The sequence below is a fragment of the Drosophila albomicans genome, chromosome 3 (genome assembly GCF_009650485.2).
Source record: "Drosophila albomicans strain 15112-1751.03 chromosome 3, ASM965048v2, whole genome shotgun sequence".
NCBI lineage: Eukaryota > Metazoa > Arthropoda > Insecta > Diptera > Drosophilidae > Drosophila > Drosophila albomicans.
The window spans coordinates 32485115-32503339 of record NC_047629.2 but is presented as its reverse complement, the minus strand read 5'-3'; the positions used below and the strand labels follow the sequence as shown (position 1 = coordinate 32503339).

Here is an 18225-nt window from a genome sequence, read left to right as displayed (position 1 = left end):
TAGAAGGGTATTATAACTTTGTGCCGGCAGGAAATGTATGTAACAGGTAGAAGGAAGCATCTCGGACCCCATAAAGTATATATATTCTTGATCAGCATCAACAGCCGAGACTATCTAGCCATGTCCGTCTGTCCGTCTGTGTGTCTGTCCGTCTGTCCGTATGAACACCTAGATCTCAGAGACTATAAGAGATAGAGCTATAATTTTTCGACAGCATTTGTTATGTTTGCACTCAGATCAAGTTTGTATCAAATTTTTACCACGCCCACTTCCGCCCCCGCAAATCAAAAAAATCGAATAACAAGCGTAATTGTAAAAGCTAGAATTTTAGTATATACAATAATAACTATAGTATGATTGCTGAAAATTTGGTTGCGATTAGATAAAAATTGTCGAAGTTATTAAAGAAATACTTTTGTATGGGCAAAAACGCCTACTTACTAAGGTCTGAGTTGCTTTGGCCGACAATCTGGTACATTGTGCCGTCTATGGTATATTTTGAATGGTATACTATATCGATATACCAAATATACCGTTTGGTATATTTTTAACATTTTTAGTAAATTTGGTATATTTTAGTAATAATATCCCAAAAAAATATATTTTTAGTATTTTTGTAGTATAATTGGTATGTTTTGAGAATAATACCGCAAAATATATTGCTTTTATTCAAAATGAGTAGCGGGTATCTCACAGTCGAGCACACTCGACTGTAGCTTTCTAACTTGTTTTAATTATGTATTTAAGTAATTTTCTATCTCTACAAGTATAAATACTTTTTAATTTAATTTGAAATATAACTTAAATTTCATTTAATTCGATATTAATCGTTGCTTAAATTCATTTCACAGCTATTTGGTGCGACCTTCACCGTTTTCGGCCCAAAAGACATTCGAACGCCACAATTCGAGGCGCAAGTCGAACATCTCGTTCTGTTCGAACATCAACTTGGGAGCCACATGCGGTCCACAAATGCCAAATATGCCCAACACCGCCGTCGGAGCTGGTTCGCGTCGCGGCTCCGGCATCGCCGGTTTGAACCCCATGCAAATGCAAAGCGTTCAGACATTGGCCGGGTATGGATCATCGCAGCGCTGTACGCCCCCGATGCAGCAAATTAAATCGAATTCTCTTTCTCTACCCGACAGTCCGACGGTGGTTGGCTCACAGCGCGGCAGGAGTAACTCATTGCGGGTTGGCTATTATTCTCTCTCCCTCTCTCTCTCTCTCTCTCTCTCTCTCTCTCTATCTATCTATCTCTATCTCTATCACTATCGATCTCTATACCTTTCCCCACAATTTATGACACGTTCGGTTCGCCTTAAACCTCTTTCCGGTCTCTGTTCACGTTTGATTGACACTTTTAACGTTCACTTTGTGTTCACATCGAGCCGATAACTGTGAATGTATTTAGCATTCGCCAGAGTTGCCAACGTTCTCAATGTTCAAGCATGCTCACTCTCTAGCAACTCTGGCGCCCAATAGATGCACAGCTATCAGCAGCAATAATAAAAACTCCTTACATACTGTTATCATTTTTTTTTAAGCCTTTGCAGAAACTAAAAGAATGAATTAAATTGATTTTTTTATGAATATTTTCCTATAATATTTAAGGAATATAAATTAATACGATTTTCCTACATTCAAAATCATATTAAATTCATACAAAAGAAGATCAGATCAAATATACAAGAATCTAGGAAGATTTTAGTTTCGAAATTGAGTAATTAAGGTCTAAGCTAAGGGGAAATTTCTAGTTTTTTCAACTCTTAATGTCTTCAAAATTAAATTATTAATGGGAAATGGGTCAGCGAATTGGCCAATAATAATCAATTTTAAATCATCTTGAATAAGATCAGAAAATAGAATAGTTTATAGAAAGACTAATAAATTAAATTATTAATGGGAAATGGGTCAGCGAAAAGGAAATAAGAAAATAATAAATTTTAAATTATCTAGAATAAGATCACAAAATATGAAAGATGCAAAATTAAGTATACGTAAGGGGTAATTCTTAGTTGTTTCAAATTTTAAGGACTTATAAATCAAATTATTAATGGGAAAATGGTAAAAACAATGGAACAAAAATAATAAATTTTAAAACCAGGTTGAGAACTTAAAAATGTAATTTAGAACCTACATCAACTTAACTAGGATCGATCTCTTATGTATGTCTGCAAAGGTTCATTAACTACCTTCGGCATGTCGAAGCGAACTTATTGTTTAACTCTTTTCGAAAAACCAATTGGCTAACACGGACACTTAGACAGAATTGTTGTATGTCGCAGCACATTGTAAATGGCAACAATCGCTCTCAATCACTCAAATCACACACACACATATGCAAAAACACCTACCAAAGCAATACACACACAGAGCATCAAAATTTGGTTGCATTCTGTTTTTTGTAAAAGTCTCGCAAATCCATTTCACAATCGAATATCGAAAACGAAAAGTCGCGTTCGAAAGCCGCAGCACTCGACAGCCGCAAGAGCAACTCTACAACAACCACTACAACAACAACAACCATGTGATGAACTACAACAACAACCAGAACAACAACTCAGCAACAAGTTCAGCAAGCATTCATAACCATAAAGCACGCACGCAGCGGATAAATCCACATCACGTTTCCGTTTCCGTTAATCGTGTTGGTTGCACCCCACAAAAAAAAAATGAAAGAAAATAAATATTACCGCAAGAAGAAGCGTGCAACACGCACTTGAGTTCGAATATGTGTCTTGCCACATTGTTTGCAAAAATATTAAGTCAACAAAAAAAAGAAAGAAACAAATGTTATTGTAGCCAATTTGCTAAATTTGTATGTGTAATTTTTTGTGTGTGTCTTGAGTTTTGGGCCATTTGTTAAGCTGCCACAAAACGTTGGCTAATATCCGCCATTTCTGGTCGGAATCCCTTCTCCATTCTTGTCTCTTGCAGATCGACAACGACATTCTGTTGCGTCGCTCCTCCTCGCTGCGTCAGGGATTGCCCAGCGTTGGGGTTAGTCATGGCAGACGCAAGTCATCGCTGGAGGAGATCGGCATCAGTCACTTCACAACGCTCATGCAGGCAACGAATCACAGTAATCCCATCAAGATTTCCCTCAACGGCAGCATCGGCATGGAGGTAAACTAAATCCCATTATATTCATTCTTGCATCATCTCTTCAACTAATTCCCCCGTTTAGAATCAAATTTCATTGCAAGTCACGCCGCCAGAGGAGCCCACGCCCATGTTGGGTGTCCCCTGTGTCCTGGGAGGCGGCGGTGTCGGTGGCATCAATCCCTCAGCGCTGGGCGGCAGCTCAAGCGGCGGCATGCTGGGTGCCAGCTCATCGCTGGCCATCAACACCGCAGATCTGGGACCGGGACCGAGCACGTCGTCGGGTGCCACGCTGCAGGCGCAGGATTCGCTGCCGCAGTCGTCGCAGGTGTCGTCGCCGCAGCATCTGCAGGGCACGATTGTATGATACAACCTTATGTGGGGTCGCCGACTCCGCTCATCGATGTCGAAGAACAAGTGGATATAGAATACGGCCAGCACACACAGACGTAGAGATAAGTTCTAGGTGGCAACTTGTGTAATGTTAGGGCTAACTGCTGTACAACCCCAGTCCAATGCTAATTAGATTCTAAACATTGTCTAAGCGAGCTAGCGATGGTTGCGTGACACGAGCTAGGAATTGATACAAACACGAAACGAAAGGAAAATCCAAATTGAATTTTAATTCAAATCATTCAGTTCAGTTAGCTTTTTGTTCATTTATCCACTAATTACCCTTTTATCGTGTCACGCTTCCATCTCTAAGCTAATGAGATAATATATGTATTTACCTATCCAACCCACCCGATAGCAGTCAGTGTAGCCTGTCAGTGTCTGTGGTGTGTGTCTCAGCTAATGTGTTAATTCTAGTATCTACGCCTGTTGAGGCGTGTCCCCGCACCCCCGCTCCACCAATTTCCCATTTATTTATTTTGCGTAAATAGCCAAGTGAAGCGTAGCCTTTATAATACAATATCCATAGGGTGTGGTCTCAAGACGATAATAATAATAATGATGATGATGAAGATGATGATGATTATCGTTTTGCTTATTACAAAACTATGCCTAATAAGTATATGAGTAGCAATAAATTGTATTCGAAATTCGTTCGGTATGCTTTATATTCAAATGAGGCAATTGTGTTTTTGGGAACAACAAAGTAGTTAAACTATTGGCATATGAATGAGGTATTAACCAATTAGCTAGCTGTACATATGCACATACATCACCCATGTATGTGTATTTAGTTGATAATGCATTCAAAATAGTTTTTAATCAAAAGTCGATTCATTTCTAGCATATCTCTAATGACAATTAGCTGCCCCCTGAACAAAATAGGCTCAACATTAAATTAAAGGGCATTAAATAAATTTCAAAAAAAAAAAGAAAAGCTTTTTAGCTAAAAAAAAAGAAGATTATATTATACTATGTATATAACTTAGTTATAGGCAGATTATTATATTGATCCATTTGTTATTGATTTTATTTAAGATTATTATGCAATATTTATAAAATACAATTCTCACAGCAACTTCCTTAGGTTTCATATGTTGCACAGTTATCACTTTGATATTTTCCCTTTATTACTTTTAAGAAAGGTGCTATCAATGTTTTCGTACCACACATCTCCAAAATTCTGTTCTTTTTTTGAAATATAATATGTATAACTTGAAAATGTGTCGAGAAAAACGGTTTTCAGAACGGCTTTGGTATACTCTAATGCTTTACGAAACAACAACAAAGTATAAAAAAAAAACAAATTTAAAAAATTATAAAATCGAAAAGAAAACAAAAACTATACTATGTAGTTGCTGTATATAGTAGAGATATGTTTAAGATCGAAGCATTTCAAGGAACTGCTGCAAAACAAACTATTAGAACTTAAACTACAAAAAATGCGCAAAACAAACGAAACTAGTTCTATAAATTATGAATACAAATTAAATATGTACGAGTATTTAGTAGATAAGCACTTAGTTCGGTTGAGGGCCGTGCTCAAAGCCTAAGCCTAATAGCTATACGAAAAAAACTGTACCAAGATCCCAATGAGCTATACACAGAAGAAGAAGACGAAGAAGAAGAACCCAGCACCTCCCCAAATAACTGTATATATAGTAACGATGTATACTTTTATGTATAACTCACACCTAACTAATTGTATTGTATTTGTAATTGTAGTAAGAAGTATTAAAGGAGGCACCTAACTAAGCTGAACCCAGACACGTCCCAATAATACAAGGAAATTTATTAATTAGCCTATACAAAGTACCTACCCACACTCACACACACACACACTAAAACACACACTCGATTATAATACTATGTAGAGCACAGACAGTTTTATAAGTGAATTTTACTCGATCATATTTCGAAGAAAAGAATATTAATTATACTAAATATGATCATGATATGCATTCCAGTGTCTCAAGAACCTACAGAAAAGTGTGCATGCAGCGACATGCACGCCTAGATAAGCCTAAGCTTAGCACACCTAAAAGAAAAGAAAAAAAAACAAACAAACAAACATATATAGTATCTATATTGTATAACACTAAGTAATGTACTTAGCAGCCACTACAACTTAGCAATTAGTCAATGTCTCAATGTACAAAACTCAGCTAAGGGCGACGCCCTCAATTGCATATGAAGCAAGAGAAAGAAAGAACCACAAATAACAATTAACAAAAGGCAAACAATTAATAATAAAACAAAAACAACAAATGTACTTATTTAATAATGTATAATTGCTATAGAGAGCATATTATGGTTAGATTATATATATATATAAAACTTGCTGTAATATTTAACTCTGATTTCTGATTTCTCTGATTTAAGGCAGACAACATGAAACTTACAATAAATTCAAAATATAGTTGATGAAAACTGAAACAAAGTATTGTTTTTATTATATGAGAGATTTGGAATGAGAACTGAAAAAATAGTAAAAGAAAATAAATTGGTTTGTGCTTTCGATAATACACCACTATTAATAAATATTGTTTGATAGCAATGCGCATTTATTGCCTTTCAAAATTTAACGTCTAATACGAATTGAAGAGCACACAACAAACGCAGTTGCGGTTGATTTTGTTCGCCTGGTTGTTTCACTACAAAATCAATGAAATAAATGTCAGTTGTCGCGCGGCATCAAAATACATAGGTCAATGACATACATAGGTCGAAATGAGGGTTTGAAAATTGCTAAGAGATTTGGTAGAACTTGTCTCCGCTAAGGGTGGGTGAACTTGCTGTCACGTTTGCTCGCCTGATATTTCATTGGGGAAAATCAATGAAATGTCAGTGGCCTCTGCAGCATTCGACTGGTATTTCCCAGCTACTGGCTGCATTGAAAATAGGTCGAAATGGTGATTCGCACGCGCAAGTATTGGTCGAAACGAAAAGTGAAATTGATTAAAGTGTGAAGTTGCTGTCGACTTTTGCTGCTCGCCTAGTATTTCATCAGACAAAATCAATGAAATTTCCATTGCGCAGCCACGCAACAAACCATTATTTTACCATTAAAAATAACTCAATCAATTTAGTTTAATGTATAGAGATTTATTAAGTTGAGTAGATTTACAAAAAATGGCACAGACATTAGTATATATTTAATATTTGGTTTCCTTTTGTTTTTTGGTTTGCTGTTGTTCTTAGTTATCTCTCTGTTATGCGTATACAAAAATATTCGTTTCATTGCATTTTATAGTTTTCTTTTTTTTTTGTGATTTAATTATTTTAAGTGTTGTTTCATTTGCGTTGTGTTGCAAATGGATAAGGCGAAGAGACCGAACATCCAGTCGAAGCGTTGGTGCACTTGCAACTCTTGCCGGATGGCGACTTCCTGTTCACCAAACACAGACGGGCATCGGTGCAGCCGCCGTTGTTAATCTGACAGAGACTCTGGTACTGAGGACAGTTCTGGACTACGGCGGTCATGCCGTACATCTTGTGGCTGCCAAACGAGGCCGTTTGAATGGGCTTCTGACGCACTCCCGCACCGTCAACGCTCTCCAGTTTCTTGCTGTGAAAGTACAAAGCACAAAGTTAAGCATATATCGAAGGGAAGTATTCAAAAGTGAAGCCTACGTTGTCCAGTCCGTCCAATAGAATTGCTCGTGTGTAAAGGTCAGACCGAAGGGATAGCTCAGATTCTGGGCAATGGTGCGAATCTGACGATTGGCCGCATTGATGCATTCCACCTTCTTGGTGCCAGCATCCGCAAAGCACAGCTCACCGCTGTGGTCGAGCACCACCAGAGAATTGGGCAGCGTCACGGCATCGGAGCCCAGCAACAGTTCACGGCCAGTACCATCCAGGTCGGAGAACTCAATCTTGGGGTTAGAGCGATCCCAATCCGACCAGAAGAGTTTCCTGCAAGCCAAGAAAATACGTTAAATAAATATTATACTTTTTAAGGAAGTTAAATTAAACAAGTAAGAAAGCTACAGTCGAGTGTACTCGACTGTGAGATACCCGCTACCCATTTTGAATAAAAGCAATATATTTTGCGGTATATTTCTCAAAATATACCAAATATGCTACAAAATACTAAAAAATATACCAAATGGTATATGTGGTATATCGATATAGTACCGCATTCAAAATATACCATAGACGGCACAATATACCAGATTGTCAAACAAAGTAACTAAGACCCCCAGTAAGTAGTCGTTTTTGCCCATACAAAAGAATTTCTTTAATAACTTCGACAATTTTTATCTGATCGCAACCAAATGTTCAGGAATCATAACTACTATAGTTATTATTATATATACCAAAATTTGCAACTCTAGCTTTAAAATTACGCTTGTTATCGATTTTTTTGATTTGCGGGGGCGGAAGTGGGCGTGGCAAAAATTTGAAACAAACTTGATCTGCGTGCAAACATAACAAATGCTGTCAAAAAAAATTATAGCTCTATCTCTCGTAGTCTCTGAGATCTAGGTGTTCATACGGACAGACGGACGGACACACAGACACACAGACACACAGACACACAGACGGACAGACGGACATGGCTAGATCGTCTCGGCTGTTGACGCTGATCATGAATATATATACTTTATAGGGTCGGAGATGCCTCCTTCTACCTGTTACATACATTTCCTGTCGGCACAAAGTTATAATACCCTTCTACCCTATGGGTAGCGGGTATAAAAAGTGAGAAGACTGAACTGTTTAATTAAAGTAATAAATAAGAAGTTCTAAAATGCATAAATTTAATTGCAATTATCTATTCGTAAAGTAGTATTAAGACTAATAAATAAACATATAATTAATTCTATTGAAGTTAAATTAAAATTATTGAATTTAAGTAATAAAATATTGATACAGCACAATAATAAAATAAATAATTACCACTAAAATGCAAGAATTTAATTGTAATTTTATATTCGTAAAGTACAATAAAACTAATTGTAAATGGCTATTAGTATAGTAGAGTTGAGGAAATCATTCAATACTAATATAAATACTACTCATACAATATTAAAATATTATACTCACTCTCTGTAGGGATCGATGGCAATGCCACGTGGATTCACCAGCTGCTTGTTGACGATGACAGCACGCAGAGTCGCATTATCCAGACTGGCCACCTCAATGGTATCCTTCACCGAATCCGTCCAGTAAAGACGACGAGAGATCACATCAATAGCAATGCCCTCAGGCGATTCAATATCTATGAAAAGGAAACCTTAAGTATATCAATACGATTATAATCATTTGATTGACTCACCCGTGGTGATGAAAGGACGCTCATCACTGCCATCGTATTTGGCACTCAGAATCTTCTTAGCTGAAATGTCGCCCCAGTAGACGCGTCCCTCCACACAATCCTTGTCAAGACCAATGGCCATAGAGGCCACCCTAATGGGATGCGCATCACGGCCATTGAGAGGCACACGCACAATGACAACGCCCTGACTGACGAGAAGGAAGTCCGACTCGTGTTGCTGACGCTCAAAGCACACGGAGCCATTGCCATAGAAACCTACAAGAAAATAGTTGGAGAATAATGTAGTTTCTTGAGTAACTAAACAGTTTTGAAAAGTATAAGTCGAAATAAATTTAAAAATAAATAAGATTAAACGCAAAGCAGTGCGATATTATTTTGAAAATATACCAAAAAAAATATAACGCAAAATTACTATACAATTCCGAAGGATATATAATGTTTGGTATATTGATATAGGACTACGTTCAAAATACATATAAGATACTTTCTTCTGCCTGTTAGATACATTTTCTGCAGGCACAAAGTTACCCTCCTACCCTTTGGGTAGCAGTATGAAACTAAAAATGATTGATATTTAGATATTTATTTGAATTACAAAAGCTCATCATATAAATCAAGATTTATACTGGCCTTACACAAAATGTGCTTGCTCAACGACTCATGAGATGGAAGGACAAATGGCGTCTAAAAATAGTTCACCCGTATTTGTGATGTACATACATACATATGTATAAATTATAGTACCCTTAATAGAATAGGTTTTCATCCTCCTATCACAATGTTCATTTACATTTATGTTGCTCTCTTTAACTAAAGTAGGCATTGATTTAAACCTTCATATATATCTTTTCTGAGCAACTGTTTAGCATTTTCTACAACAAAATTCTAGTAAATATTTTGACCGAAACAAAACTGTACAAATTAATAAAAGTAAGTCAGAAGATGATGCGATCCGTGAACAATCTCTTGCTGGCCACATCCCGAAGGAGCGTGATGCGGGAGATGAGTGTGCAGAGCCATCGAGCAAGCAAGAGATTGACTGCAACCGGATTGGGAAAGCAACAATATCGCTTCATGCAGGATGCGAATCAAATGAGGAAAACATCGACTCTGCAGTCGATGAAAGAGTTCTTTATGCATCCGCTGACCTGGGATCGCAATAATGGCTTTTTAAACGTGGTGCTGGCCTTGGCCATTTTCAGCTTCTGCTTCATTAACTCGTGTTCGAAATGTCCCGAGGAAGGAGCACAGATGACCTCAAAGACGGCAGCGGACAAGGATTAGAGACTTACCTTGATTGCAGACACAGACGAGTCCCGAGTTGGTGGACATGCACTTGGCATTCATGTCACACAGCGTGGGATTGTTGAGGCAGTTCTGCTCCTCGATGCAGACATAACCATCGCCGTGGTAACCCGCATTGCACTGGCAGGTGTAGTTAGCAGGATCCCTGAAGAAGAAAGAAAAAAGAGTGATATCTTTAAGAGGACTACTCGAGAGGTGAAAGTGCTTCCTTCACTCACTCAGTTGGCTCGCAGGTGGCATGAATGCCGCAGTTGTTGCGCACGTTGCAAGGCGTGGGAGTGCTGGTGCAGCCAGCCAAGGCATCGCCCTGATATCCCTCGATGCAGTCACAGTATTGCACATCCTGCTGATGATCCCACTTGCAAATGGCATTCGAGCCACAGAACACAGAGCCACAACGACCAGCTGGCACACATCGATCGCTGGGATCGCGTTCATAACCGTCATGGCACTGACAAACTCCGCCATCGCAGTACGCATTATCGCCACAATGTTCGGCTGCCTGGCACTCGGGTTCCAGCTGACAACGATAGCCATCGCCAGTGTAACCACGCTGGCAGACGCATTCCGATTTGCCCAGTTGCTCATTGAAGTTGCACACAGCATGGGAATCACAGATATCAGGTCGCTGTAAAAGGGATTGCGAATTAAATGAATATACCACGAGAATACAAATATACTAAGTATTAAAGGACTACTCACAATGGCGCAGGAATCCTCGATCGGTTCGCAGTTGTAGCCATCGCCGCTGAAGCCTTCATTGCATGTGCAAATGTGTCGCATCTCGTGTTCGTACCACGAGCACTTGGCATTTTCGTTGCAACTGGAATCCACATCGCAGGGCACCAACTCCTCGTTCTTGTCCACATCGTAGACACCGCCGTAGCGACAACTCTTGCTGTCCTCACTCAGCTCGTAGCCCTCGGGACATGAGCATGTGCCCAAGAAGTCGCAATGCGATTCAATCTCGTGATCATCCAGCAGAATGGGCACACAACGTTCGTGCTCCCAGACTTCATCGTGGCCGCAGATGTGCTGACAGCTGTATCCATCACCGGAGAATCCTTCGCGGCAGCGACAGCGTCCCAAATAGCAATCCGCATCCGGCGAGCAACGCTGCAAATTCAGATTTATATCGTTATTGTAAGGCAAATCAACAGAAGTAAATAAATTATTATAATTCTTTTTAATTTCTACCGATTTACTTATTTATCTATTCTGTAATATTATATTAATGCACATAAATTAAAGTAAAATTAAAATTTACTTAAAAGGACTTTCTTCTACTAGAATTCATTGTAAATAATTTAAATTTATATAATTAATAGTTTACAAATTGTAGAACTATTTATAAATATATTTTATAGACAAAAGAATTATTTAGAAATTTTGTTGAAGGCAAATGATGATATATATATAATTATACTCGTATGTATAAAAAAAAAATGAAGAATATTGTAGGACTATAACAGATTGAAGTCTTCAGCAGCTTTATCTATTTTTTGTATGCTACCTTTTGAATTTCAATAATTAATAGTTTACAAATTTTTATGATTGCAGAAGTATTTTTAAGTGACTTTTATAAACAGAAACATAAGAGATATCGAAGCGCTTCAAAATAGTTGTATTGAATATCCTAATGTTAGACTTGGTCTCTTTTTAACAAACATTATTCTGTTTTGCTTAATAATAGAATAGAAGGGTATTATAAATTTGTATAGGGTCTTAGTCACTTTAGTTGTCCATTGTATATTTTGAATGTAGGCCTGTGGCGATATACCAAATACATATATACATCGGTATACTTTTCTAATTTTTCGGTATATTAATGAGGTATATTGTACAATTATTATCGTATTGTTTTTCTATTGTTCATATGACAAGATCTTTTGTATAAACTCTTACAATTATAAGAATCGTTAGAATACAATTTTGTAAATGAAGTTTCACATACCTGGCATTCATCGAGATGTTGGTTGTTGCCCTCATTGGGTGGATAGTCGACGTGTTCTCCAGGCAGTGGGTAACCCTGTTGCGAGTAGTCCGGTTGCTGAGGCTGTGGTGGATAGGGTTGCTGTGGTTCATAAGGCTGTTGTGGCTCATAAGGTTGTTGTGGTTGCTGTGGTTCATAAGGTTGTTGTGGTTGCTGTGGCTCATAAGGCTGCTGAGGTTGCTGTGGCTCTTGGGTGCCATAGCCCTGAGAATCAGTTGGAGGTGTGGAGTACTCGTAGTTATCGACAGAGTTGTTGCGCAGACAGCCAAAGCCATTGCCCTCGTAACCCTCGAGGCAGACACATGAAAATCCTCCCTCATTGTTGGAACAGAAAGCATGCTCATCGCACACGTGTGTGCCCAGAGCACACTCATCAATGTCCACGCAGATCTCGCCAACACGTTCATCGAGCTGAGCGGCAAAGCCATGCTGACAATCACAACGATAAGTGTCCTCATATGGGACACACACCGCATTCTCGGCACACTGAGCGGAGCCATCGTTGCAAGCATTCGACTCGGCATCGACGCCAATCTTGCTGAGTGCGCTGGTGCGCAGCGCCTGATCGCGATCCGAGTAGTCGAGTGTCACCTTGGAGACCTTCTGCAGCACAGTGCTGTCCGTGGGATCGGAGTCGTCGTCGCGCAAACAACTCTTGTAGATAATGCGCTGATGAACCTGGAAGCCCAGCACACGCTGCTCCTCAACCAGTTCTAGTTTATGCGATTGCACCGAGTAAAGTTCCCCGGGATGAAGGAAGTGATACTCATCCGTGTAGTCGGGCAGATGGAGCTTAGTTTGCGAAGAGATTCGTGGCACAGTGCCGTTAAGAAGTATGCTGACATCCAACTGATCCCAGTAGTTCAGACCCTCAAAGCGTTGAATCACCTGCAGCAATTCACCTGAATCGAACTGCAAAGTGGAGCTATGCTCGTACTGACCTCCAGTCAACTGATAACCATTCGCCGCCCCATTGATGGACTTGGCAAACAACCAAGACACTGTGGTCAGCAGAGGCAAAGCCAGACGCAGCTGTGAAGCCAGCTCATCGGTCAACGGGTTGATGGTGGTGTAAGTCCGAGCATCGGAGGTGACCACATACGACTGCAGCTTGGCCTCTTCATCCACCTTCTGGCCATTGATCTGGCCGGACAGCGAGCCAGCCACACGCATGGGCTGATCATTGGCCAGACAAGTGTGTCCATTGCCATAGTATCCAGCTGAACAGACACAACAATAACCCTCGGACTTGTCGAAGCACTGCGCATTGCTGTGACACTGATGTCCACTGGCTCCGCAGCTCTGGGCGAGCGCAGGCGATTCGGTGCGTGTCTCGGGATTGTTGGGTTCCTGCACATTCTCGCTGGGATTGAGTGGCGCCACGCGATACAGCCAGACACCGGGCACACCCAGATTGGTGCTCTCACTGAGGTAGCGAGCCTAAGTAAAGGAAGCAAATTGAAGCAAAAAAGTTTCAAAATATATATAGTTCATATTACATTCTCTGATCCCGAACCATTCAGATTGAAATAGCGTCCGTCTTCGGATATGAAACCCGCCTGGGCGCGAATGTCGGGCAATCCCAGCTCACCGGCCTCGCCCTGCAACCAATTGAGACCGCCCTCGGGATAGATGAACTGCACAAAGGTGCGCTGCTCGCTGGCAATCAATGCCACCTGGAACGTGTTCAGTCTGTCCGTCTTCGAGTTGAAGTAACCCACATTGCGCCATGTGGCCACAATCAGTTGTTCGGCCGCAAAATCGAGCTCCTCGCTGTATGCGTATTGCACCAGACGCTCGGCACGTTGCAACGTCGCTGAATCTCTGGTGTGGAAGAGAGAGATGCTGCTATCATCGCCGCTGTTCGAGGTGTCCACGTTGGAGTAGAAGGCCGCTATCGAGGGATACTCGAGGGGGAAGGGCTGATTCAAGTACTCGGTGAACTCGACGTTGAATGTCAAAATGCCATTCGTGTTGATCTGTAAGGAAGAAGAAGAGAAGAGGAATGAGTGAGAGGAAGAAGCGAAGAAAAAGTGCTTGAAGTGCATATGGCGATCAATTGGGCCGCTGAAGTGAAGTGCCAACAGGCCACTTAACAAATTCTCCTGGCGGAAACTAAACAACAACAAACCATTAACAAGACCCTCAATGATCATTAGGCTCTCTAATGACTTTGCCTAATTGAGTTCCGTGTCGGGAACATCCGCAATGCGCGCCTCTAAAATTAGTTTCCAACAACTGACGCCGACACTCTCCAGCTGCGCAACTCCTCAACTTCAAATATCTACAACTCCTGTTTCGTTTTCTTTCAAATCTCCCATTTTTCCCTTGCACAACTTTGCAGCGTTGCATAAATTTCCCAATTGCTGCATTTCTACTCGGTTTTTCTTTTTCGTTTTTTTATTTTGCGCCTGAGTAAACAAAAGAACATTTTTGAAAAATTCCCATTTCGGTTTTTGAACATTTTTGTTCAAAATTTGTTATATTTGAAACTGGAGCACAGGTGTTTGAAATGCGAGTTTTTTGTGTGGTTTTTGTGGCACAACATTAATCAATTTTACACCCAGGGGGAGCAGCCACTTTATCTTCAGACTCTGCGGGTCAAAATGTGTGGAAATATTTGCTAAATGAGTGCAAAGACCACAGGAATGTGGAATGTGAACAGACAGCTGGACAGCGTGTTTAATTTGTTTAACATTTCATCGCAAACTGCGAAGCAAAATATTTGGCAACAACTGAATCTAAATGGAAACAAATATTAGAAGATCTTAAGACTTTTTAGACTTGAGAATTGAAATTGTTTTTCTTACAAAATATTGGAAAATAAACTTTTTAAAAAAAGCAATTTGTTTATTCTATTTTAAGCAGACTTCGTAAACGTTTGCAAGTTTAAGAAAAGAGTCAAAAGTGGATGAAATTGCACTTATCTAAAATATTATAGATTTTTTTAAGACTTACTATACTTGATTTAAAATTAATAGATTGATAAGTAATTAAAGTTTTACGATACTCAATTGAACATTAATACATTGATAAGTTCTTAAAGTTGAAATTGCAGAACATCATACATTTAATGTCTGTAATTTAAAACAAATAAAATACAAAATATACAATAATCTCGCTTACAAGTTATACAAAATTTAATTTGTTCGTAAACGTTTTGTAATTCAATCAGACAGATTAGCTTTCCATTTTTTCTGATTCATAATCACATCAAATAAAGATTATATTCTGAAACATATAAGTTCTTAAACGTTTTTTTCTAACATTTTATATATGGTGCTTCCCCTGAATCTTTACCTGCCTACAATCTAAATCTCACCTAACCCCATAACCCCAAATTCTCATTTTTCAAATTGATTTTTTATATGCTATGCACATATTTCCACAGATTTGACACATCTATTTATACACATTATTTTGTCGCATAAACAATGATGAGTTCAACAATAATTAAACTGAATAATGGCGTTTTAGCTGGAACAAAAATGAGGCTTTGCTCATTTCACTTTTCAGAAATATTTTTGTGGAAATTTATGCATTTGTATGGCCATAATACGCGGTAATGCCACACATTTTGTGCCGCGTGCTATTTTTCGACGTCAGACACATAAATTTAGTTAATTAACTAACAAAAATAGGCGACACTTTCGCCTCGTACCGTGTGCTAAGCAACATCATAATTTCTGAACATGAAAAAGTGAAAACAAATCGGAAAGGATCGACAAGAAGATACGCTATAGGTCAAGTGTTTAGAACTATTGAGAATGAATAATTTCATACAAACAAATCTACGGCGACAAAAAATTATAAGAACAAATTTTAGGAAAAATTAGAATTAGGATATAAAAAAAGTAAAGTGATTAAAAATGCTCTGAACACAATTCTTTTCCAAAAAAATGTATTTATGGTGGCCAAACAAATCAAAAAAAAAATTGATTTAGGATATATAATATCAAACAAATGTTGCTACCCGTTAGAAACAATTTATATTTAAAGCCATATTTATAATAAGATATTGACTTTTTTGATTTTGATTTATGCTTAAACTGTGTAATTATTTTAGTATTTATGAAGTCATATTATTTTATAATATAGTTGTTATTTGATATATTTTTCTTAGAGTCTTTTAGTAATAGTTTGCATGAAGAAAGCTAAAAACAAATTAATATATAAATAATTTTATTTATATTTAAATATGATGATAATAAAAAAGTTCCTTTGCAGCAGAGGTTAAAAATAAATTTGAAGGTATTTAAATTCCTACTCAAAATTCTTAAATTAGTTCAAGTTTTAGATTGAATGGATTTCCGCAAAAACGAACATTATCAGCAAACGTAGAGCTAATAAAGGTTAATATGTCAAAAATGTCAAAATAAGAATCCCAAATTTTGATTTTTTTCGTGTTGAATGTCTCGTTAAAAATTTAGGAATTACCCATTTGAAGATTAGAAGTCTTAATATGGGATTTTGTTATAATATAATGAAATCATATTTATTATGAGATTGATGAGAATGGATTTAAACCGTCTTCGATTCAATGAGCATTTTTTTCATTGTTTTATTTTCAAAAAGGAACTTTTGGTTGAAGAAGCTGACTGACAACTGTGATGTATCTTCTATACAATATTTACAGGGTATGCAGTAAAAAGGCGGCTAACACTTTGGGAATGTGCCAAGGCGGCATAGCGACCGAACACGAAAAGAAACATGAAGAACACGAAGAGCAGATCACATCAATGGGTTGACTGCTTCTTCGCTATTTATTTGTAGCGTGTGCTTCTTGTGCCTCTCCGCCTGTCGCTTTTTAGGACCACCCCCAAGTGGACCTGCCTGATGATGATGGTATTCGGGTTGAGTGCGTGCGAATTGGTTTTGCGGTGTCGTCGTAAAATGTATCTCAAAGATACATTTTGTCGATTTTCGTTTCATGTTTTCGGTTTTCAGTTTTCAGTTCTCAATGTTTTGTGCCCAGCAACATTTGATAATTACACAGTTCTCGTGTCGAAATCGTTCTTTTCTTGTCCGCCTGTCATATTTTGCCGAATATTAATGTGGACTTCTGTTTGTCTCTCTGGCTATTAATAAAGCGCACACAAGCACCCACATACACACATACATACATTCTCATACGCTTAGATTAAGATGCCTCACAATGCAATTTGATTGAACTAAATCAACTATTAGCATAGACTCTTCTTATTGATAGCTCTTATCAGCGACGCTTATCTGCCTGCAGTAAAATGCAAATTTTCATTCAGCGCAAAATTTGCTATAGCATATATATAATACATAGCTCGACTTTGTTGTCGAATCTATCAGATAGTGCCCGCCATATACATATGAATACTCACATAGATCTGTTCGTATTTCTCGCCATAGAAATTGATGGGTTGATCCAATTGGAGCAACAGTTGCTCGCTGTTGCCCTTGGGCAGATACTGAATGCTGCCATCGGTGCCATCGGCGAACTCGTAGAGCTGATTGGACTGCAGAGAGTCCAGGTAATGCTCATACTGACCATTGGCCAGTTGGGGGCCAATGGAGCAGAGCAGCAGCAGTGACGCCAGAAGCGTGCATAATTTTTGTTTCATTGTTTGCATTGCAAAGTCTAAAATTTATATTTGTATTTGTTTTCTATTTCGTTGAAATAAATGTGATTTGTGTCCTGTGTGAAAGTGTGTTTCACAATTTTGCCAAAGACATTTTCAGACACAAACGCACACGCACTTGGCCAACACACTTCTAATTTTTTTTTTTGTGGATCCAAAAATATCGGATTTATAAATAAAACACTCTAGTGAAATATGTATAGTTTCTTATAGTTTTGTTTTTTTGGAACACTGTCTTGGAAGCGGCGACGACACTGCGATCAACGATCGCTGGGCCGATTCAAACGATCTTCACACGAGCGAACGAGCCGATAAACGAACCGCACGCGCTGACAGTAAAAACTTGACTGAATCACAGCTCTGCTCAATTGGATGCTCTTTGCTTCGGTCTGCCATCTGTGTGACAGTCTCTATCGATGTGTGTGTGTGTGTGCGTGTGTGTGGGCGCACGAGACTGTGCTGCGTTTGCTGGAGTCTGCAAACACATACACACATTCACATATGTATGCATATTGCAGGCCAGTCAACATAGC

General features: G+C 38.8%; 3 protein-coding genes across 21 annotated transcripts in view; 2 read left to right on the top strand and 1 right to left on the bottom strand.

The window, feature by feature from the left end:
- Positions 1 to 5853, top strand: part of LOC117568731 (potassium channel subfamily T member 2) — a 161739-nt gene extending 155886 nt beyond the window's left edge. For 14 of the 19 annotated variants that reach the window (XM_052004975.1, XM_052004968.1, XM_052004970.1 and 11 more), the window contains 3 exons: positions 852 to 1194; positions 2941 to 3129; positions 3191 to 5853. In XM_052004975.1, coding sequence (XP_051860935.1) covers positions 852 to 1194; positions 2941 to 3129; positions 3191 to 3472 — 814 coding nt within the window. In that variant the 3' untranslated portion in view covers positions 3473 to 5853. The remainder of the gene's footprint in view (positions 1 to 851; positions 1195 to 2940; positions 3130 to 3190) is intronic. The other 5 variants (XM_034249555.2, XM_034249556.2, XM_034249549.2 and 2 more) reach the window with 1 other exon arrangement.
- Positions 5854 to 6594: 741 nt separating this feature from the next.
- Positions 6595 to 18012, bottom strand: LOC117568266 (nidogen). The gene is made up of 10 exons (XM_034248754.2): positions 17435 to 18012; positions 13580 to 14059; positions 12042 to 13520; positions 10790 to 11203; positions 10306 to 10715; positions 10075 to 10232; positions 8783 to 9037; positions 8551 to 8725; positions 7132 to 7416; positions 6595 to 7066 (listed from the first exon to the last, which is right to left on the bottom strand). The coding sequence occupies exons 1-10, from the start codon at positions 17681 to 17683 to the stop codon at positions 6793 to 6795; spliced, it is 4179 nt and encodes a 1392-aa protein (XP_034104645.1). The 5' UTR covers positions 17684 to 18012; the 3' UTR covers positions 6595 to 6792.
- LOC117568269 (uncharacterized) lies at positions 9619 to 11277 on the top strand. Its single transcript, XM_034248760.2, has one exon. It carries the CDS (start codon positions 9725 to 9727, stop codon positions 10064 to 10066), a length of 342 nt encoding a protein of 113 aa, XP_034104651.1. The 5' UTR covers positions 9619 to 9724; the 3' UTR covers positions 10067 to 11277.
- Positions 18013 to 18225: the final 213 nt, after the last annotated feature.